We start from the raw sequence: 23,913 nt of genomic DNA on the forward strand, positions 1-23,913 counted from the left end.
GGCCTTAACCACCAGAGTTAATCTCTTTTTAAAATCTGTATTAACCTTAATGATTTGAAGTGCACTGTCCAACACTGGGCTATTGAGATGGAAGAAAAAACTACCCTCGACTATCAACAGTTTATTAGGGGCTTAACTGAAGTGACCTACTGTAGTAGACTTCAGCTGAACAAGGCTATAGGCTTTTTGTGGAAAGGGAAAGAATTGAGGGTTTCATTAAAAAGTAATTTGTGCTTTATACTCACTCATTCAAAGAGAGTCCCAATTGCTCTTTATTCACACAGAGTTAATACAGTATCACAATGTTTCTCAATGAATGTGTTGTAACAAAAGAAAAATTTTACATTTTGAAAGGAAAAAACTCTTTGTAACTGCAGTAAGATTGATGGCTACTTAAAAGATTATAGAATCTCTTTTTTCTTGTGCTCATGCTAAATGATAGAATATTGTTACTTAAAATTTTTTGCTTAAACTATGGAAGTTTAACTTTATGTTTTAATCATTAAAAATATTTTAAATATGGGGTAAAGTTGGGCAAATATGAGTTTGTGTTGTTGGACTTGTCTGGGAAAGTGTTCAGAAACCTACTAGGTATCTTATAGCTATAGCCTCATTTATATCAGGTCAAAAAATATTCTTTGCTATCAGTGATTTAAAATATCCCCTCTCCATCCACAACAATCCTAAATGGATGCCTATTTGAGCATCTGAAGACGCACCATTGACTCTACTCCCTTCCCTCAAATTGTTGCTGAATATCTTATAGAGCCTGACTATGATTATCCACTGAGATATAAAACATATTTTTAAAGTTCTTCTTTGAGCAAGTAGGAGATAAAGTATGCAAATAGCTTATTTGTGACAAGCTCAAATTTCATGATACCCAAATTTCATGATAAAGACCAGGAAGGATCAGTATACATATAAATATTTATCCTTTTCAGAAGTAAAGACTTTTTAAAAAACTTGGTAGACTATTCAGACATTTCTGTCTTAAAAACATGGTCCTCGGTTTCTGCCACCATCACAAATGTCATAAAGACCACAAAAGGTCCAAGAGTGAGCAAGGTCAAAGACCGAATTATCCTCTTGCCCCTGAATAGTTTAACATCTCTCTTATTCAATTCAGAGCACATTAGATTATAAGGTCAGTGAGGAATGAGGAATCATTATGTCCCTAAAACTAGAAGGAAAAAGAGAATCTGTTATTTAGTATTCCCCAAATTAAAGTTCATTTTATCAGATCAAAATTATGTCTCACTGAATCCCTAGGGAAAAGGCGATTCTTAGTCACATTAATTTACCTAGAACCATTACAAAAGAAATATATTTTTTCCAGCTTCAAGAGAACATGTACTTTAACTTGCTTAGTGGCATATAAGCCAACTGGCTTAATGTAGTTTGCATATTCATGAAGTTTCAAAAGCAATGACAGCTTCTCTCCAAGACAGACACACATATAATTGCATTTAACTTGTGTTAATGGGCAAGTATATAAACTTCTGAAGTAAAGGGGACTTGAATTTTTCTATAAGAAATTATTGTGCCCACTATAAATACCCAGTGATAGTTCTGAACACTTAGGTGTTAGGTGCCCTCTGAGATACTTTTTATTTTAGGATTTTCTCCCTATCTTCAGATGTTTTTAGCCCAACACTGGGTGCTCCCCTACCCCGCAGAAAATCCTGAAGAAAAGTGAAGATATTTCCCATGATGGTGAACATCTTGGCCATGAATTCCTGAATCTACCTGCTGCTGGGAATCAAAGGCTGGTCAGAACCTCTGTAGTGTAAAAGCAGCCCTGAGTTCCTGTTCTGGTCTTTAAGTTAATGTCCAAAGTGAACAACAACAAAAAAGCAGTTAGTCAACCATTCACTGTTGACTGTTGGTTCTAATAATGAAAGCAGCATAATAATTTAGAAATAATTGCGTCCAGATTAATTTGATTTTAACCACACCAGAAATAAAATACAAAGTGAATAAACTTAGCATTCACTAATTGTTTAGTACAAGGAGCCAAGTCAGTATATTTGCAAAAAGATTACAAACGATCCTCTCTCCCACTATTTTCAGGTATGCCTATTTTGAAATATCTGACAGTTGTTATTATCTTCTTGGTTACAAATGAGTTGATAAAATCCTCTTTAAAGAAACTGTAAACTCTCAACATTTTTACTTTTATCATACAGTAAATAGTCACTCAATACTATGCAAACATTAAAAAATTTTAAATATTGCCATTTTTGAACAGACATCTGCTATTTTAGTTTTAAGGCATGTGATCTATTAATTAGGTTTTGATTCTGTTCCATGAATTAAGGGCAGCAGTGATCATGTAATGGGTTTGCAAGCCCTTATATGGCAGGAAAAATACATTTCTCCCCTTCAAATAAGTTAGCTACCCTTTAAGGGTCAACTTGCTGGCCATTCACAGTGGTAAGCATATTTCCACAAATAATAAGTGGATACTTTCTTTCAGGGGCAGGGAAATCTGCACAAAATTGGTCAAATCAGTCCTATTTATTATCCACCTTGAGATGGACAATTTAAGGAATTGTATAAATACCCCCCGAAGCCTATGAAATTAAAGAATAAGTGAATGCTCACATAGTTGCAAATTCCAAACAATAATTTAATGCTGGTAATTGATGAAATAATCAATTAATCAACATGTCACAGAAAGAGCAATATCCAAATCGGGAAGCTTTAAGACATCATACTGAGTTTGGCACTTTTACAGGCCTGCTTCTTGGTTAAAAAAAAATTTAGAACAATGTAGATGCTGAGTTTAGATCCAGAATGATCTCTGGGATGTGCTAGGGAATTTGGACAGCTAAGGAATTGTATCAGCAACCCAAATACCAACAGTTCATACCAAGGAATTGAGTATTATGTATCTAAACTTTTCAGTGAACTATGCAACAGATTTCATGCACCTTTGAATTATTAGTGTTGATGCTACAATATCATCTGAGGGAAGCCGATACTGTCTAAGAGAAAAAGATACAGCATTACTACCCCAAAATGCCAAAATGATGAAACCTGGAAGAAATGTAACCACTACGCTGACTAAACGTTGGAGAAGGCAACAATTCAAAAGTTGTTTCCCTTTTTATTGTTTACTTGTTAACATGTTACCCTTCTTTTAAAAAGCAGAGACAGTATAAAAATCAGGTGGATAGCAAATCTTTGTAAGATCAACAAACTTTGTATTATTTACTCTGATGATGGAGTCAGGTGAAATGAAAAGTTCAGTCATCAAATGGTGTACACCTTGCATGCTGCTTTATATAGGCTCTTACAAAGGGAAAACTGCATCGGCTCTTACCTGTGACATCAGCGGCCATTAACCCTTCTGCTCTGATCACTTTCACCTGGAGGAATCCCACATCTTTCAGGTTGTGAAATATCCGCAATGGGCTCTGAAAGAACCCAACATCAGTATTAGAAAAGAAAGGTCATAAAGGGTCTCAGAGTGCGCTGAGGAAACATCGTTACAGTTGATCTCAGGATGCTGCTTAAGTTATCAAAGGGATATTTGTGTTTCTTCAGTACAGATGACCTTTCCACTATCAAGAATGCATACACACACACACACACACACACGCACACACACATTTATGTAGATAATTGTTGCTATATAAGTAGATTTTTTGAAAGAGTAAAAATACCACAACATTTCTCCCCCGTAAGTAATTAGCAGTGGATGATGAACAATAAATTATAAAATACGACATGTCTGCATTCTTCCATCAGTCTCCTTTACCAAAGCGCTCCAAGAAATCTTTTATCTGTAGGCATGATCATTTGTAGACTATTGATTCTTAATACTGAATCTTAAGTTGTTGGTTAAGTAACACACTTCAGACTTTGGGAATAAGAAAGACGACATTAAATTAATTATTTTTCTACTCTTTTCTTCTTGGGCAGCTTTGCAAATGGTAGGTGCTAGATAAGGGTTAAATTATTTAAGACTATTTTCTAATATTTGATTCAAAAGACGTATTTCTACCACACACCTTTTAGGTGTTTTTAAAATTTATTTGTTTTATTTTTGCCTTCGAAAATAAATCAAGTTGATTAAAAAATAAATTCAAAAGGGATGAGTAATTTTTCTTAAATCTGTAATTTTGTTTCTCATTGTAGTAGGTATAGAAGTATACAAATTTTGATAGAAGAATCAGATCCAAATGCTGAAACCTATTTAATTTCATAAATTAATAATGGTAGCATTTGAATAAGCGTATACCAGAAGGAATTAAAAGAGGGATAGCAATAATTCAGAACTCTAATTAACAGACACAAATAGAGAGTAAAATCAACCTATAGAACATGATATGCGTTTGTTTATTTATGCTTCATTGCATCTTTCTCGTGACAAGATCAGCACTTTTATTCAGTAAATCAAAGATGCTTCTTTATCATAATCGTTAAAACCGGGAGCATAACATAGTTTTACCTAATAACGTTATCTATTAAAATGTTACTACGGAACATTCCCATCTTTGCATTGAGAATGTGAGAAGACTGACAAGCACAAGCTTACCGCGATATTAACTTTATCAACCCCATGTGACTAGTCATTGTTTACACTGATGCTCTGACCTTGGCACACTGAGAGGAGGAAACGCAGATAGACGTGTAATCTCAGAGCCTAACTTCTAAAAAGGAGTGTTTAGCACAAGGATTAGCTCTTAATCTTTTATTGTTTTTAAACAGTTGTTTATCACCCAAACTGTGTTGAAACTACGCCGACAGGGTTCAATAAAAATGCACTTCTCTCTCCATTTACATTCCTGTAAATTAAGGGTTTAGAAGTGGAAACTTTAGACTGCAGTATTATAATTCAGAGATTTGTAAGCATGTTGTCTTCCTAAGGTCGTAATGATCAGGTGTGGGAAGCTGCTTCTTATCTCAGAGCTGACTGAGTGTTACAGACCAGGTAAGTCTCCTAATCTAACGATGGAGAAGAGTTTTAGCAAAAGGTTCCTGTCCTTTAATTTTTAGGAGCAATTTAAACTAAGTTTCACTGTGACTAAAACAAATATCTTCAGTCAGAGAATCGTTTTCATACTGGTAACCTCATTGCAGAGTCACACTGCTTCTGGTGCTTCAGCTCCGAAGTTCTGCTTTCCATGTGGAGGGGTAATTATTATTTGAAGGTTTCATTTCCTCGAGTCAGCTGACGCTCAGTAATTTATTGCAAACTTCAACTGCTCAGGCCAGTAACACATGGATTATAATAAGAACATCAAAAAACAAAAAAGCAAAACATGTAAATATATCAGTTTAAAAATATAACTTTAAGGAATGCTTCATCAAGAGGTATTCCTGCCTTGTTATTTATGGTTATTTTAGAAGGCCTCAAAACCTGGATGGCTTCTGAAGCCAGAAATTTCCATAGCAGAGGAATCTATGATTTGCTGTGCATCCTTTCAGCCCTCAATAGATGGGAAAAGATTGAAAGGCTCTGGAGAGGAGTCCTCTTTATTTTTTTAATGAAAGGCTGTATAATATATTTTCTCTATGGCTGCAGCAGCTGTCAGGGAGAGCATCTCAGTTCAGCTCTATTACGGGAGAGGCAATACCCCGTCCTATGGCATCGAGATGCTCTGAGGGACCAGAGCTGATTGACAGCTTGTCACCGTGACGTCTTATTCCATCTCTGTTATGGAGAAAATTAATGTCACACCACCAGCCTTATGACTCGCTGTCATCTTAGAACCGCTCACCTTTTATCAATGCTCTAAATAACATTTCAAGCCTATCGTCTCACGGTGGACAATCCGGTCAAGGGACATTAAATCAGATGACTGTGAAATGTCATAATAAAAATGGAATGCTAACAACTTCTTCTCTAAACTAGCTCCTCTGGTTTTTAAACTGTGACAAGGGGGAGCAAGGGTTCAGCATCCCCATTCTGAAAAGGTCATACAATCGCTCTTGGTCTACTACCCATTACTACCTGCCCCCTGTTGACCTTCCCTGCTTCCCCACCACCCGCCCCGCAAAAAGAAGAAAAAAAAAAGAAAAATGGCATTAGCCATCTTTTCAGAATGGGGTGATCAAATAATGGCACACACAGTAACGTCTGTTTAATTTGTGGGGCTTCAATGCTTTGCCATGAACAGCTGAATGACAGCAACGGAGAACATTTTCAGGGCTGTTTCTTATGAGAGTGGGGCAATCCACTTACTCTCCTCACCAGAGCCAGAGTGAAATCAAATTCTTAGGTTGAACCTAAACTTAACAAAAATAAATACACAAGTTCTCCCAGGAAAACATATGTATAAGTCTCCAAATAAATTCTTTTATATTGTATGTTTCTCCAAAACAAGTGATGTTTCAAACATCGTACAGTATTCATTCATTTTATAATCTATAGAATAAAAAGGAGACACTGAAACCCTAAATCATAGATCTTTGTCCTTGCGCTGCTACAAGTAATCATCAAACGTGCTATACTGCATACGCTAGCTTCTTAGCAAATATGATTCTAAAGGGAGATACAGGCCTATGCTTGAAATTCAGGGCTTAAAAAAAAGTATATTTAAACTTGGTTCACTTTTTAGTATATTGAGCAGAATATAATCTGAGAATTAGCCGGGACATCCACATAATATTTTACATTTTACTGAAATAATAACTAATATTTGAAAGTAGGTATAGAAACAAATACTCAAATTCTAAATGGAAATGGCTGATTTAAGGAATCCCTTACAGCAAAAAGAAAAAAAAATAATAGTAATTGGATCATGTCTAATTACCTAGCCCGTAGTATCATTCTAATATATGGGATAGTATCAAATATTAATCCATCAAATACAATATTATAATACCTAGAATCATTTTTATATTAATATATGAATTAATTGCTTTAAAATTGTTTTAATTCATGAGTCTCACTTCTGTGAACAGGAGAATATGTCTTGGTGGGTACCAAAATGTGAAATAATTTTCACAACTGCAATTATATATTAGAAGAGGCCACACAATACCTTTGGCTCTTAGGTGGTTTAAAAATATATACTATTTAGCCTTGCTAAGTCACCTCTATTAAACTGTTTATGATAACACCATTGGTGGATGAGTTGTACAAGCATTAGCAGACAGCTGATTCAGTGGAGATAGCCAGAATAAATTTGCTGAAGCATACAGCCTGCTAATCTGTTTGAAGAATATTGTAGAGCATTAGTACCAGCACTTCATGTTATCTGCACAGCCTGATAAGGTACATCTTTATTAAATTCAGTTATTGGAAGGATGTCAGTCAGCAAATAGGAATATTTTAAAATCTAAAAAAAAAAAAAAGAAAATTAAGCGGTTCTTTGTTAGTCAGAGCTTGGTTTCATGACTGAGTGTCTAGAGGAGCCTTCTAAACACCTGGCAGCATTGTACAATACAAGCTTTGTAATTTTAAGTGCAAAAGCTTTTCTTTTTTCTTCCAGCTTCACGGGTACCGAGACATTCACTTTCTCCAGGCTTCACTAAGAGAGAACAACGGAGTAAGAGCTCCCCTCTCTGTTGATTCAAGAAAACTACATGGTGAGAAATGCAGACCGTGAGGATGCTGGGAAATAGGTAGATTTGGTTGTGAATGTTTGGGTTTGATAAAATTTGAGAAGGGTACTTATTTTAGTGACTCAGTATGCCACCCTATCACTCTACATCTGATCGAAAGGTAAGAAAGCTTCCTTTTCATTATATTTCATATTCGATTTTTAAAAATTAAAGGAATGAAGTGAGGCTTTTCTAAGCAGTTGAAAGGAAAAATTATTTCTGTGAATATCCTCCAGTAACCAACCTACTAATTAAAAAGTAGGTGCAGTTAACTCCATTTCAAATTTGTAAAGACAAGGAAATCTTAATTCCAACGACAAATAATCAATGAACTCATTTTAAAGTATTATATAAACTCAACTTTCCATTACAGGAAGTTTCCCTGCATGATAATTTTGTGGTGTGATAAAATTACTGAGGAGAATCTCAGAATCTAGAACTTGCTCTGGAAGAGAGTCGAGAGAAGACCAGGTGTCTAGATATCCATGGGTACCCCAAGTGCTTCTGCAAAGATATGCACGGTATTTGCATCTGCCTAGCCTTCTGCTTCTGCTGATTCATCTGTCAGACAGCTTTGCAGATGTACTTCTATCACTCCACGTAAACTATTTACAACCTCTTCTAGTCACCCATGACCCTGAAGGAGGAGGCTTACATACGTACATATCTCTTTAATATTTCCTCGCGTTCTTTCGGGTCCTCCAGGGAGTTGATGGAGAGGTCAGAGATGCTGACTGTGGCCGAAGCTGTCAGGGTGACCAGCAACACCAGGTGCCCCTCCCCTTCCTCCAGCTGCAACTCTAGCTTGTGTGTCTGTTCCCTACTGAGAGCCGACAGGTCGATCTGGCACCTAAAAAGAAATGTTTTGAATTAGCAAAAGGCTTTTTTTTTTTTTTTTTTGCCACATCAAATAGTGGAGGTGCAGGCTGCTCAGAGCTATGTGAAAAATAAATCAATGGAAATACCATTTGGACCACTGGAAGCATATGTATTTCATGTCAGCTGACTTCACAAAATTCAGACTCTGATTATTTCAGTATCTAATTGCTTATTTCTTGTAAGATGCAAAAAATGTGCTTTTCTGATTTGATTATTACCCACTATCACCATATTTATAAATCAGTAGGGGCTTTCAGTCCCTAGATGGCCCAGATCAGTGGGGCTTTGCTTACAGAGAGACTAACATGAGCTGTCTAAAGAGGCAAACTACCAAGAGTGAATTTTTATGTCACTCTAAAACAATAGGTGTTTTGCCCTCGTTCTGAAATGTTATTAAGCAGGGAATAGACCATTTACTATGATGATGTCATATGTTTTACATTTTTAAAACCATGCCAATTTATTCACAGAACACTGCATACATCTAAGTTAACAAACAAACAAATCCTCTGAAAACATTATAGCTGAAGTGTTACGTAGGAGAGTTGCCTGAAGAGAGACTTTGTAATAGTATGGCAACCCATGCTCGATATATCACCTCCTCAGAGCTGAACACTTTGCAGACTCTTTTCATAAAAATGTCAATTGATTTGGAAGAGAAAGATACTGTGGTGACCAAAACCACAAGGGCAATAAACAGAGAGAAAGGGGGCAGGCATGAATAAAAGACATTTGAAACAGGAAATAGCCAATTATAAGAGTAGATGTGGTATCGTCATAAACAAGGGGTGGTCAGATATTAGGGACAGATTAAATTTTTGCCCCTTCTTATTCTTCACTCTATTTATTGTTTATTATTTTTCTTTTAAGTTAAACATCTGTGAATAGGGCCTCAAAGCTTATGGTTGAGTTCAAACATCTTTAGTGAGAGTGATTTTAGAAACTGAATCAAAGTTTGACAGTTATGTTTTATTTTTGCCTATCAAAAATGACATGAAAGATAGCCAGACTAGGAACGATTGGGAGAAAGAGGAATATAGATGCAAGAAATGAAGAAGAATAGAAACGTCCTGGTCAGTGATAGAAAATCTGCATGCACTAAATGCTAACCATCGAGACAGCAGGAAATTAGGGTCTGTACCGAGTCAGGAAAACATCTTCCTAAAGTTAGGATGTATATCAAGTAACCTCACTGTTTCTGCAAACACAATATCCATTTCAAAATACTCTCATGCTGTCCCCTTAGATTCTAAATGATGAAAAAACATATCAAATGCCTTATTTAATATTCAAATTTTAATTGGAATTAGTTCTTAATAATACCTGGAACAAATTTAGGGTTAAAAAATGCAATGGTGGGCTTCCCTGATGGCGCAGTGGTTGAGAGTCTGCCTGCCGATGCAGGGGACGCGGGTTTGTGTCCCGGTCTGGGAAGATCCCACATGCCGCAGAGCGGCTGGGCCCGTGAGCCATGGCCGCTGAGCCTGCACGTCCGGAGCCTGTGCTCCACAACGGGAGGGGCCACAACAGTGAGAGGCCCGCGTATCGCAAAAAAAAAAAAAAAAAAAAAAATGCAATGGTGAAGAACAGCTAATCAAATGCATTCTCTAATAAAAAGGAGAAACATGACTATGATTTTCTACAGATCTTTCCAGCATCTGGCACAGTGCCTAACCTATAATTTGTTGAATGTGAATGAATCTTTGGACTAGATTGAGAGTATAACACTGGAGAATTGAACAGGGATGACAGTTCAGATAGTACTTTTGGTTAGTTAACTTGGGACCAAGAAAGGTATTTCACTAGCTCTCATCATGCATTTCCAGTTCTGCTCATGCCCTATTCCTATGTATGATACTGCATCACTCTTAAAACACATTGAAACCTTCAGGAGGATTTCCTTTTATGCCTATTACCATTAAGTGCTGGTCATTTAGGTGTTGGCCTTCCTCCTCTTTTATATATATTAGAGTCATTGCACTTAATTCTTTAGAGTTGGGGAAGGTGTTCTAAAGATGCAGTCCAGGAACTGCAAACTGGCCACTCTCAGATCAAAGCTGGTCCATAGATTTGTTGTTTTTATTGTGCTAAAAACGTTTTGAATTTAAATAACTTTAAAGAGAGAGCAAATGTCCTCTGAGTTATTGTCCCCAATACTGTCTAACTTACAGCTGGACTATTTCACTTAATTCTGTACCCAGTGCCAATAGGCATAAGGATTTGTGATCCTCAAAGTCTCCTTAATTTACCAATGAGGAAACTGAGGGCCAGAGAAGTCACATGAATCAATGGAGATAACACAGTTAGTTATTAGCAGAGCCAGACCTGAACCTAGCACTCTGGAATCTAAGATCTAGGCTTTTTCCTTAACCAGTCTGTCATTGCTGTAATTGTGCATCCTGGAGGAATGTGCTATGTGAGGCAGCTCTTAAAACGGGGTGATATCCAGACTTGTTTTTTTGTTTGTTTGTTTGTTTTGTTTTTGCGGTACGCGGGCCTCTCACTGCTGTGGCCTCTCCTGCTGTAGAGCACAGGCTCCGGACGCCCAGGCTCAGCGGCCACAGCTCACGGGCCCAGCTGCTCCGCGGCACGTGGGATCCTCCCGGACTGGGGCACGAACCCGCGTCCCCTGTATCAACAGGTGGACTCCCAACCACTGCGCCACCTGGGAAGCCCCTCCAGACTTGTTTTGAACAGGACACATTAACTCCGGTTTCAAGTACAGAAGCGTGTTATTTTTATGCTTTAAAAATATGTATGAACTAGGAAGAATACTGTAAGTAATTGCTCTTAGAAGACGATAAACTAAGAAAAAATTACAAATTGAATTTTAAAAGCTATGGAACTAATAAAATTTAAATTACTATTGTACATCTATAGGAAGGATTATACCTTTCTGCTGCAACTAAATTTTCAATATTGGGTACACTCGTAGAAACAGTCGCAGGTTCTGTCCTATATTTAATGGTTCAGAATTTTGACTATAATCATTCTAATATAGAAAATGCCTATGTATACAAATATTTTGAAAAGAGAGCATTAATGAATTCAAGATGCTTTTTGCTAGTTGAGGTTACTCAGATCTCCTATTCATCTAAAAAACTCTGCTGAGGAGTAATCCTCAGATGCCATTTAAAGCAAAATGTCACCTGATAACCAAGCAAAATTGTCCTATTAACTTCAGGATAAAGTCAGCATTACAGCATCGCTGATATCTGCATTAAATGGGTATCGAATCAGATTATTGCTGGAATTTGGTGGAGAAAAAGCTTTTGCTATTCCTTTGTTGTTATTGAATATATATGAACAAAGATGGAACTCCTGCAACATACTGTATTGCAAAGTGAATTCAGGACTAATTACTAGGGGCCAGTGCTATGGTTTGAATGTTTGTGTGCTCTCCAAAATTCATATGTTGAAACCTAGTGCCCAATGTGATGATATTAAGAAGTGGGGTGGTTGGGAAGTGATTAGGTCATGAGAGTGGAGCCCTCATGAATGGGATTAGTGCCCTTATAAAAAAAGGCACAAGAGAGATCCCTCACCCCTTCTGTCATGTGAGGACACAGAAGAAAACAGCAGTTTATGAATCATGAAACCAGACACCAAATCTGCTTTTGTCTTGATCTTGGACTTCTCAACCCCCAGAACTGTGAAAAATAAATTTCTGTTGAATTCCATCCACCCAGTCTATGGTGTTCGGTTATAGCAGTCCAACAGGCAGATTCACCCGTACCTGGCTTACCTGTACTATTATGTTCTCAACAAAGGAAGGATTCACTATAGTTTGGTTACAGAAATACTAGGTGATCATTCAGATGGTTCAGAATAAGCAAAAATTGATGGGTTTTATTGTTATGAAAATGAAAAGGCAAATTTTTAAAAGTATTGAAGCAAGTTCATGAACTCCAAAAATATATATACAGACACATTCACAGGGGAAAGAGCCCGAGACTGGGCATCAGATTCCCTTGGTTCTAGCCTTCCATCCGTCACTAATTAGTTGGATGACCTTTTCCAAGACAACTTAGCCCCTGGAATTCCAGGTTTCTCATCTGTGATATGAGGGAATTGAACTAGATGAACTTCAAATTCTCAAAAACCTCAAATTCCACAAGTTATTATAACTCTATCCATGTTTACCCTTATTTACATCTTCCTTTCTTTGCAATTCCACAGACCAATAAAATGGTAAGAGAACAAATTCATCTTACAGGCAATGAAATATTATTCCTCAGATGTATTACGCCTCTACCCTGCTGAAAAAAGTCTGAATGCTGGTGCCAGAAGGCAGACAATCTAACCTAATATCAAATTGTCTTCTAAGGAGCACTGGGAGGGGGTGCATCCAGGTCACCATGCATGGAGTGAAAAAGGGAGTGTGGATTCTCCTCTTTTGTTCAAAGAATAGCTCCCCTTACATCTGTTTTATATCTGGGTTCCACAAGGAACTCCTGGGTCCTCAGCTGCCTGCTTTGCCTCAGCCTCGACTTTGGCTGGGTCTTTCCAAGGGGCTGGTCTTCATCCCACCACTGTGACCAAACAGCTGGGCTTGAGTCCTCATAGGTCTTCCACCTGGGGCTGGCCTAGGACTGTCCTAACTTTCACTTGCCCAAATGGGCTGAGCACTCTGCTTGGCTGCCACTGTGCATCTAGGCCTAACTGCCACATGCCCCAAATTTCTGGCTTCTAAGGCCACTTCTGCACTTGGATATAAAGCCACACCGTGGAGTATGGGATCTGGCTTCCTGATCAACTGCCAAAGAAACCAGATGAAACAATGCAGAAGTTTTCTCCTTATGGGGTGAACTTAGATCAATGGCATAGGTGATGGGAAGATAACTCCCCATGCCTTCCACCCTCTCACAAACCATTCCAAAGCAGGATTCTCCATATTGCCTATCCACATGTGGCCAAGTGGGCACACCTGCTGGGCAACCACTGTGTCTCTGAAACACAGGGAACATGGCCAGCCCAGTAACTTATCACCGTGCATTACTTCCTAGTCTTCCCTGCCTCATGTTCTTTCTCTCTCACTCTCAGGACCTGGGATTGTACCTCCCAATTAAGTATCAGCACCTAATCCCTGCCTCAAACTCTGTTTCCTAGGGAACCTGGTCGAAGGCAAAAATTATTGGTACCATTTAATCCCCACAGTTACAGATGTCCAAAACCCAAACCTGACCATGTCCCACTCCTGGCTCCCCACCACCTATAAAATATCCTTAGTAAGGCAATGGGGCACTCCACAACCTACCATCAGCTTGGGTGTCATTTGTTGACTTACACTTACTACTTAAGTAATTCCTGACAGCTAATTCTCCCATCATCCATGCTAGGGCTCACCTGTTTCTTTGTGTTTGCATGAAGCAACCCCTCTGCCCGAGATGATGTATCTACCTATGTTTGCTTGGCTAATTTTTAACTAATTCTCACTGAAATGTCTTTTCCTGTCAATCTCCTGATACACCTCAAGGGCAGGCACCTAGCACAGAGCTGGAATATAGTTGGTGCTCTGTAAGTATTAAAGTACTTATGGATGAGGAGACAGAGGTTCTGAAAGGCGACAGTGGCAGAGCCAGGATTAGCATGTAATGGGCTCATGCTACCATTTCTATATTGCCTTCCCAGAGAGTGGGTTGATTTCTTTCCAACACTCACTCATTCACTCATTCATTAACTATTTATTAAGTGCACTGTGTGTCAGGCCTCTGTTAAATTTGGGGGATTCAGCCCTTTCTAAGCCTTCTGGTTTCTCACATCCTTATTTCCGGAACTACCGCAGACCTAGTGTGTTGCTTTTAGCGAAGTCATTTGGCTTCAGAGTTCGCGTCAGGGGTTCAGAACACCCAAGTTTTAACAAAGCTGAATTATTCATTAGTATTGTGATATCAAGCAAGTTACAAACTTTTTGTGCATCAGCTTTCCTCGTTTATGCCTTCTCTTTGCATAGAATTGTAAAAACACAGGAATAACAGATGAAAAACTACTTTCAAAAGATGAAAGTACTATGTAACTATAATATGTAGTTTTATTATCTCATATGCCTTAGTTTGATATTGTACAATTTTAAAATGTACTGTCTGTTCCGAACTCATCAGTCAATCAATCATCAATAGAAGAATCAAAAGAGACTCAAAAACTGAGATTGGAGAGCTATTTTCTTACATTCCACAAATGGGGAAACTGAGGCTCAGAGGAATTAAGTGATGGCAAGACTTCACATTTACTGACTTCCATAGCAAAGCTTGAAATTCTTTGCACCTTTTAAAAACTATATGCATTACTTAGTCACATGAAAGGAATATATCACATTTATTTGGTGACGTTTTCCCCTAAGTTCAAGGAGAAAAATTTCAGTATTCTTGTCACCTTTTTTCTCCCCATCTTTCCTTCTGCCATGCCTAAACCAGTAACCAATGATAGTTTTACCCAGATGAAACAGTTTTGTGATTAGCACCGTTGATGTACACACGGGGTACAGGAAGTAAATGTTAGGCCTATTTGGATGTATTTTTTAATTTAAAATAGGACAGGATTCAAACTTCATAAATATTTTATATATGCATTAACACTGGTAGCCCATACATCAGATATGTCACATGTGACCTGCAAGTATTTTGAGGGATGAGCAGAAGCTGCATGACATGGAGGGGTTGACAGTGGCCCCCAAACTTGCTGACTGGCTTTCAGTGAACTGCAGTCCACATATGCTCGGTTAGGTGGACTTACGGATTATATCATCTAGTTTTAACTGAACTAATCCTCACAAAATGGACAGTGGCTTTAAAAAATCCCAGGAAGTTAGGAGGTTGGGATTAACATACACACACTACTATGTATAAAATAGGTAATCAACAAGGACCTACTGTATAGCACAGGGACCACTACTCAGTACTCTGTAACAACCTATATGGGAAAAGAATCTGAAAAAGAATAGATATATGTATATGTATAACTAAATCATTTTGCTGTACGCCTGAAACTAACACAACATTGTAAATCAACTATACTCCAATGTAAAATAAAAATTAAAAAATAAAAGATCCCAGTAAAGAAACTGTGGATTGAGTATAATACTAATTGAACAAGCATAAGTGAACAGAATGATAAACAAGAACACACAGAGTTGACACGTTTACTCCTAGCCCATCTGTCTGTCAGCTACACTCTGATTCTGATTTACAAACCAATAATGTGGCATAATCAGATATAGCAAGAATTCAAACAAAATTCAACTTAAAATTATCAGGAAGAATATCTGCAACAAAAATTTACATCTCCTCTAACAAGGAACTCTAACAAGTGTGTTTTGTGCCCTGAAGTACTAGCTCATGATATTATGAAGCCATCATGATAAGAGGACATTTAAAAATGAAGCCTTCAGGACAGGAAGACAAGCCTCTATAGAATTTCTTTGGTGGAGGGGTCATTTCTAAAAACACATTTTACTAATCTGGACCAAATTTAACGATAAAATTAGGAAGCTTTTTGAGATTTACTGCATGAGAGCTACTTTACGTTAGTAAAACAAAAACATAGTATAAGATCTCATATTATAAATCAATATGATACACAATTCTTTAGAATCTTTGCATTTTAAAGGATTCAATAGGTAACCACTGATGTGTTTTCAAGTTTCACGATTATGCGGTGTACACGCCACCTCTGACATTACTAACTGCTAATGCAGTTACTGCCTTTCTGTTGTCAGCAGTTGTCACTGTCCAACTGTCTTTGGGGAGATGGCTTTATCAGAGAATACTTCTACAAACTTGGGAGCTTCCCCATTCGTTGCCTCGAAGGTAAGCTATTTAATACACACACTGTCTTTGGAAACTGCATGGTGCATGGAAACTGTCTTTGGAAATGCCTATCGTAGACAAAATACTGCAGTGAGTATAAACTGCCTGAGAAAAACTTTAGCAGAAAAAATAGTAAGCCATGAAAGAAAATGTATTAAAATCTTAATATATTTGGCTTAGCTTGAGTTTAGGAAAAGCCAAGACAAGGATCAATGACATTCTTTACTGAAATACTGTCTCTCTCCCAAATAAAATATTTCACTCAATCCTTAGTAAGAAAAATGGTGAAACAGAAAGATTTCATTAAACACTCTCTCCAGTTTAGAATTTTCTGACTAGTTATCTTTGTGCTTTTTTCAAATTAATAATGAGGCAGGACTGCTCCTACACTTATTTACATAGGAAATGGAACAATCATCGTAGTCTTTATATCACAAATAAGAAACACTGCAAATCAGAATCTAGAGAGTGTCAAATGCTCAGACGCAGTGACCTTCAACTTTAAGAAAACATTAATTTGGCTAACATGCAAAGTCAAAGGCTGTTTTCCTCATTTTCCACACTATACCTGGACAGACATACATGTACTATGTATAGTACATAGGAGGTACTCATTCCACATTCTCTTTCCTTTGGCATTAAATATAGAGTCATAGATTTTTTTTATGGTTGAAAGCATTTGTTCTTCACCCGGAACTTGCCCATTTGGGATAACTTTTTCTTCTATATTAGTAATAAAAATTGTGTTGAAATAGAACTCTCTACTGAAGTGTACATCTATAGCACTTTATTGTCATGGGCAGTACCAATGCCTCGGCCCTGATCACAATGCAACAAATAAAAGTTAGTAGTAATCCACTAACCTAAAATATATGTGCCCCAAATCAATGCCACTTTAAAGATAAAAAAGCATTTTGCACACTAATAAATAAGGCTATAAATCTTGCTATATTGGATTGCAAATAACTCTGACTGAATGAAATTGCTTGACATGGGATTTACTTACTCTGCACGTTCATAAAAACAACTTGTTCTCTGACAGCACTCATTCTTGGCAATTTACCACAGCTGTCAGCAGACAATTTGTTCAGATTACTGCTCTGCATAAAAGTGTAACAATCATGAGGATTTATTAGCTGATTATCGTAAAGGTGGCAGTCCGTCTTGCCTGCCAAAATGCAGGTGATCAGAAAGTTAAATAATTACATGCAGATTAACATTATTTCACCTTCACTTGAAATCTGTAGTTTAGCGACAGGTAAAATTTGTTGTTCCAACTTGCAGTACGGTGCACACCACCCAAGTGGGTTTACTGACTTCTTGGCACTTTATCGAGCCCTTAATGGCTTCAGGACATACTGAATACCGGACCGAGGTGAAAGGCGCATGGACTTTAAAATCAGGAGTCCTGGATTTGAGTCTCAGATCAATCACCCCAAATTCACACTAGCTGAACAATCTCTAAACCTCCTTTTTTGCTATACCTCTAAACCTGCCTCACTTTTTGCACCGGCAAAATTGGTACAATAGGAAGCATCCTTGTTACCCCCTAATATTGAACTAATGTATGTAATAATAGTGCCCTATACAGTGTAAAGCACTATTATTATTGTTTCTTTCCATTCATGGTACATTTATTTTTGTGTAAAATTTAACAACCAGATGGCATTAACTCACTTGATATTATAATGGTGAAAAAGTTATAAGTATCTTGGTAAATGCATAGGCTACTTTTTATTAAAATGCAACCATTCAGTATTTTTTAAGTACAAAGATTACTCAGACACCTAGACATTTTAACCCATTAATTCTCCCTTTTGAATTATATACAAATATCTTTCTTAATTATACTGAAACTTTGTACTTTTCACTAAGGCATGCTGTTCTAATTGCCTTTGCATTTACATCAGGTGTCAAATGCTATATTTATTTAGAGAAGGAAGAGCCATAATTTCCAGTACTCAGTCAAACTTCAGGTATTTAGCAAATATTTATTAAGCACCTATTACTTGCCACATACCTTAATAGGTATTGAGGATGCCACAATGAACAAAGCACTCAAAAACCCCTGCCTTCATGAAGCTCACATTCAAGTGATGGAAAATACATGATAAAATAAGTAAGTGAAATGCATAGTATGTCAAATAGTGATTACTTCGATGGAGAAAACAAAGCAGGATAGAAGAAACGTAATGTCAAGGAAAAGAAGATTCGATTTTAAATAGGGTTGGTATGGCTGTCTCCCTGATGTGACATTTGTGCATAGACCTAAAGAAGGTAAAGAAGCAAGGCAGGTGGACACCTGAAGAAAGAGTGTCACAGATGGAGGGAAAGATCCTGAGGTGGGGAGGTATATGGTGCACCTGAGGAACAGCAAAGAGGCTGGGACAGAGCAGAGGGAGGGAGGGGCAAAGTAGCAGAAGTTCAGGGCAGAGGGATCGCAGGGCCAGATCACCAAGAGCATCAGAGGGCTCTATGAGGATACTGGCTATACACAGACTGAGATGGGAAACAACTACAGGGCTTTGAGCAGAGGAGTTAAATTATTTTGTTGATGTTATGTGGAAGGAAGGAGAACAGGAGGCTCTTGCCGCTGCCCACATGAAACTGACAGTGGCTTCAACAGGAAACAGAATGATTGAGATGATAAGGGTGATTTCTGACTATATTCTGAAGGAGAAGTTTGCAAGTTGCTGAATGGACTTGATGAGAATGAAAGAAAAGAATAAAAAATGACTCCAAGATTTTTAGTGTTAGCAACGAACAAGAGAGAATCCTGATGAAGGAGCAGATTTGGGGCGCTGCAGGTGAGAAGTCTGGCTTTGGACCTGCTGAATTGGAGAAGCCTATTAGACGTCCAAATGGAGATTTCAAGCAGGCAGTTGGACGTGGAGTTAAGGAGTGGATCTATATGTTTGTCGCTGTCAATCTTAGGTGGTATGGAAAGCACAAGGGTGGGTGAAGGCACCATGGGGGCAGGTATAGACAGAGAAGATGCCCAGGGAGTGAGCTCTGAGGGTCTCCAGAATTAAATCAGGAGGAAAACGAGGAAAAATCTGCGGGGGAGATGAAGAAAGAGCATGTGATGAGGTAAGAGGAAAACACAGCCCTCTGTTCTGGAAGCCAACTGAAAAAACCTGTTTTAAGGAACGAAGCTATCAGACAAGTCCAGCACAGCTGCTGATCAGGTAAGATGTAGGTTAAACACTGGCCATTGAATTTAGCAACGTGGTGGTCACAGGTGACCTTGACAAGAGCAGTTTGTTGGGGGCAAAAGCCTGACTACGTGGGATCAAGTGAGAATGGGAGTGGCTACTGTTCAGTGTAAAAATAGTTTTCACTGTGTTGATACTCCAGATTTGCAAGTGGCTCTTTCATTCATAGCCAGTCTCATCTTTGTAATAAACAAAGCCCTGTTATAGAGTATACACTTACAAAAACACATTTCAAAAATCATTATATGTGGGAGACCTTCAAGATGGCGGAAGAGTTAAGACACGGAGATCACCTTCCTCCCCACAGATACACCAGAAATACATCTACACATGGAACACCTCCTACAGAACACCTCCTGAACGCTGCCAGAAGACCTCAGACCTCCCAAAAGGCAAGAAACTCCCCACGTACCTGGGTAGGGCAAAATAAAAAAGAAAAAACAGAGACAAAAGAATAGGGACGGGACCTGCACCAGTGGGAGGGAGCCGTGAAGGAGGAAAGGTTTCCACATACTAGGAAGCCCTTTCGCGGGCGGAGACTGTGGGCGGCGGAGGGGGGAAGCTTCGGAGCCATGGAGGAGAGCGCAGCAACAGGGGTGCGGAGGGCAAAGTGGAGAGATTCCCGCACAGAGGATCAGTGCCGACTGGCACTCACCAGCCCGAGAGGCTTGTCTGCTCACCCGCCGGGGCGGGCGGGGCTGGGAGCTGAGGCTCGGGCTTCGGAGGTTGGATCCCAGGGAGAGTACTGGGGTTGGCTGCGTGAACACAGCCTGAAGGGGTTAGTGCACCACAGCTAGCCGGGAGGGAGTCCGGGAAAAAGTCTGCACCTGCCTAAGACGCAAGAGACCATTGTTTCCCAGTGCGCGAGGAGAGGGGATTAAGAGCGCCGCCTAAACGAGCTCCAGAGACGGGCGCGAGCCGCGGCTAACAGCACGAACCCCAGAGACTGGCATGAGACACTAAGGCTGCTGCTGCCACCACCAAGCTGCCTGTGTGCAGCAAGCACAGGTCACTCTCCACACCGCCCCTCCCAGGAGCCTCTGCAGCCCGCCACTGCCAGGGTCCCGGGATCCAGGGACAACTTTCCCGGGAGAACGCACGCACGGTGCGCCTCAGGCTGGTGCAATGTCACGCTGGCCTCTGCCACCGCAGGCTCGCCCCGCACTCCGTGCCCCTCCCTCCCCCAGGCCTGAGTGCGCCAGAGCCCCCGAATCAGCGGCTCCTTTAACCCCATCCTGTCTGAGCGAAGAATAGACTCCCTCAGGCGACCTACACGCAGAGGCAGGGCCAAATCCAAAGTTGAACCCCGGGAACTGCGCGAACAAAGAAGAGAAAGGGAAATCTCTCCCAGCAGCCTCAGGAGCAGCGGATTAAATCTCCACAATCAACTTGATGTACCCTGCATCTGTGGAATACATGAATAGACAACAAATCATCCCAAAATTGAGGCAGTGGACTTTGTGTGATTTTGTCTGTTTAGCTTTACTTTTACCATTTGTCCTAGGGTTCTGTCTGCCTGGTTTTTTTTTTTAGTATAGTTTTTAGCACTTGTTTTCATTGGTGGATTTACTTTTTAGTTAGGTTGCTCTCCTCTTTCTTTCTTTTTTAAAATTACTTTTTAATTTTTTATTTTTAATAATATTTTAAAATAATTTTCTTTTCTTTTCTTTCTTCCTTTTTTCTCCCTTTTCTTCTGAGCTGTGTGGCTGACAGGGTCTTGCTGCTCTGGCTGGGTGTCAGGCCTGTGCCTCTGAGGTGGGAGAGCAAAGTTCAGGACATGGGTCCACCAGAGACCTCCTGGCTCCATATAATATCAAACATCAAAAGCTCTCCCTGAGATCTCCATCTCAACGCTAAGACCCAGCTCCACTCAACGGCGAGCAAGCTACAGTGCTGGACACCCTATGTGAAACAACTAACAAGACAGGAACACAACACTACCCACTAGCAGAGAGGCTGACTAAAATCATAATAAGGTCACAGACATGCCAAAACACAGCACCGGATGCAGTCCTGCCCACCAGAAAGACAAGATCCAGCCTCATCCACCAGAACACAGGCACCAGTCCCCTCCACCAGGAAGCCTACACAACCCACTAAACCAACCTTACCCACTGGCGGCAGACACCAAAAACAACAGGAACTACGAACCTGCAGCCTATGAAAAGGAGACCCCAAACACAGTAAGTTAAGCAAAATGAGAAGACAGAGAAACACACAGCAGATGAAGAAGCAAGGTAAAAACCCACCAGACCAAACAAATGAAGAGGATATAGGCAGTCTACCTGAAAAAGAATTCAGAGTAATGATAGTAAAGATGATCCAAAAATCTTGGAAATAGAATGGAGAAAATACAAGAAACGTTTAACAAGGACCTAGAAGAACTAAAGAGCAAACAATGATGAACAACACAATAAATGAAATAAAAAATTCTCTAGGAGGAATCAATAGCAGAATAACTTGAGGCAGAAGAATGGATAAGTGACCTGGAAGATAAAATAGTGGAAATAACTACCACAGCGCAAAATAAAGAAAAAAGGATGAAAAGAATTGGGGACAGTCTCAGAGACCTCTGGGACATTAAACGCACCAACATTTGAATTACAGGGGTCCCAGAAGAAGAAGAAAAAAACAAAGGGACTGAGAAAACCTTGAAGAGATTATAGTTGAAAACTTCCCTAATATAGGAAAGGAAATAGTTATTCAAGTCCAGGAAGCAGAAAGAGTCCCACACAGGATAAATCCAAAGAGAAACACGCCAAGACACATATCAATCAAACTATCAAAAATTAAATACAAAGAAAAAATATTAAAAGCAGCAAGGGAAAAACAACAAATAACATACTAGGGAACTTCCATAAGGTTAACATCTGATCTTTCAGCAGAAACTCTTCAAGCCAGAAGGGAGTGGCCGGACATATTTAAAGTGATGAAAGGGAAAAACCTACGACCAAGAAAACTCTACCCAACAAGGATCTCATTCAGATTCGATGGAGAAATAAAAACCTTCAAAGAGAAGCAAAAGCTAAGAGAATTCAGCACCACCAAACCAGCTTTACCACAAATGCTAAAGGAACTTCTCTAGGCAGGAAACACAGAGAAGGAAAAGACCTACAATAACAAACCCAAAACAATTAAGAAAATGGTAATAGGAGCACACATATCGATAACTACCATAAATGTAAATGGATTAAATGCTTCAACGAAAAGACATAGACAGGCTGAATGGATACAAACATAAGACCGTTATATATGCTGTCTACAGGAGACCCGCTTCAGGTCTAGGGACACGTACAGACTGAAAGTGAGGGGATGGAAAAAGATATTCCAGGCAAATGGAAATCAAAAGAAAGCTGGAGTAGGAATTCTCATGTCAGACAAAATAGACTTTAAAATAAAGAATATTACAAGAGACAAAGAAGGACACTATATAATGATCAACGGGTCAATCCAAGAAGAAGATATAACAATTATAAATATTTAAGCACCCAACATAGGAGCACTGCAATACATAAGGCAAATGCTAACAGCCATAAAAGGGGCAATCAACAGCAACACAATCATAGTAGGGGACTTTAACACCCCACCTTCACCAATGGACAGATCATCCAAAATGAAAATAAATAAGGAAACACAAGCTTAAAATGATACATTAAACAAGATGGATTTAATTGATATTTTTAGGACATTCCATCCAAAAACAACAGAATACACTTTCTTCTCAAGTACTCATGGAACATTCTTCAGGATAGATCACATCTTAAGTCACAAATCAAGCCTTGGTAAATTTAAGAAAATTGAAATTGTATCAAGTATCTTTTCTGACCACAACGCTATGAGACTAGATACCAATTACAGGAAAAAAAATCTGTAAAAAATTTTAAAAATGGAGGCTAAACAATACACTACTAAATAACCAAGAGATCACTGAAGAAATCGAAGAGGAAATCAAAAAATTCCTAGAAACAAATGACAATGAAAACACGACCGCCCCTAACATATGGGATGCAGCAAAAGCAGTTCTAAGAGGGAAGTTTATAGCAATACAATCCTACCTCAAGAAACAAGACACATCTCAAATAAACAACCTAACCTTACACCTAAAGCAATTAGAGAAAGAAAAACACAAAAACCCTAAAGTTAGCAGAAGAAAAGAAATCATAAAGATCAGATCAGAAATAAATGAAAAAGAAATGAAGGAAACGATAGCAAAGATCAATAAAACTAAAAGCTGGTTCTTTAAGAAGATAAGCAAAATTGATAAACCATTAGCTAGACTCATCAAGAAAAAAAGGGAGAAGACTCAAATCAATAGAATTAGAAATGAAAAAGGAGAAGTAATAACTGACACTGCAGAAATACAAAGGATCATGAGAGATTACTACAAGCAACTCTATGCCAATAAAGTGGACAACCTGGAAGAAATGGACAAATTCTTAGAAATGCACAACCTG

At 38.9% G+C, this 23,913-nt stretch overlaps 1 protein-coding gene across 5 annotated transcripts in view; it reads right to left on the reverse strand.

Annotated features, from left to right (window-relative positions):
- MCTP1 (multiple C2 and transmembrane domain containing 1) overlaps positions 1-23,913 on the reverse strand; it is a 533,762-nt gene that overhangs the window by 184,490 nt on the left and 325,359 nt on the right. For all 5 annotated transcript variants that reach the window (XM_065875060.1, XM_065875059.1, XM_065875058.1 and 2 more), the window contains 2 exons: positions 8,224-8,410; positions 3,329-3,422 (listed from right to left, as the gene is read on the reverse strand). In XM_065875060.1, the coding sequence (XP_065731132.1) occupies positions 3,329-3,422; positions 8,224-8,410 (281 nt within the window). The remainder of the gene's footprint in view (positions 1-3,328; positions 3,423-8,223; positions 8,411-23,913) is intronic.

The sequence above is a fragment of the Phocoena phocoena genome, chromosome 3 (assembly GCF_963924675.1).
Source record: "Phocoena phocoena chromosome 3, mPhoPho1.1, whole genome shotgun sequence".
In the NCBI taxonomy this organism is placed as follows: Eukaryota; Metazoa; Chordata; class Mammalia; order Artiodactyla; family Phocoenidae; genus Phocoena; species Phocoena phocoena.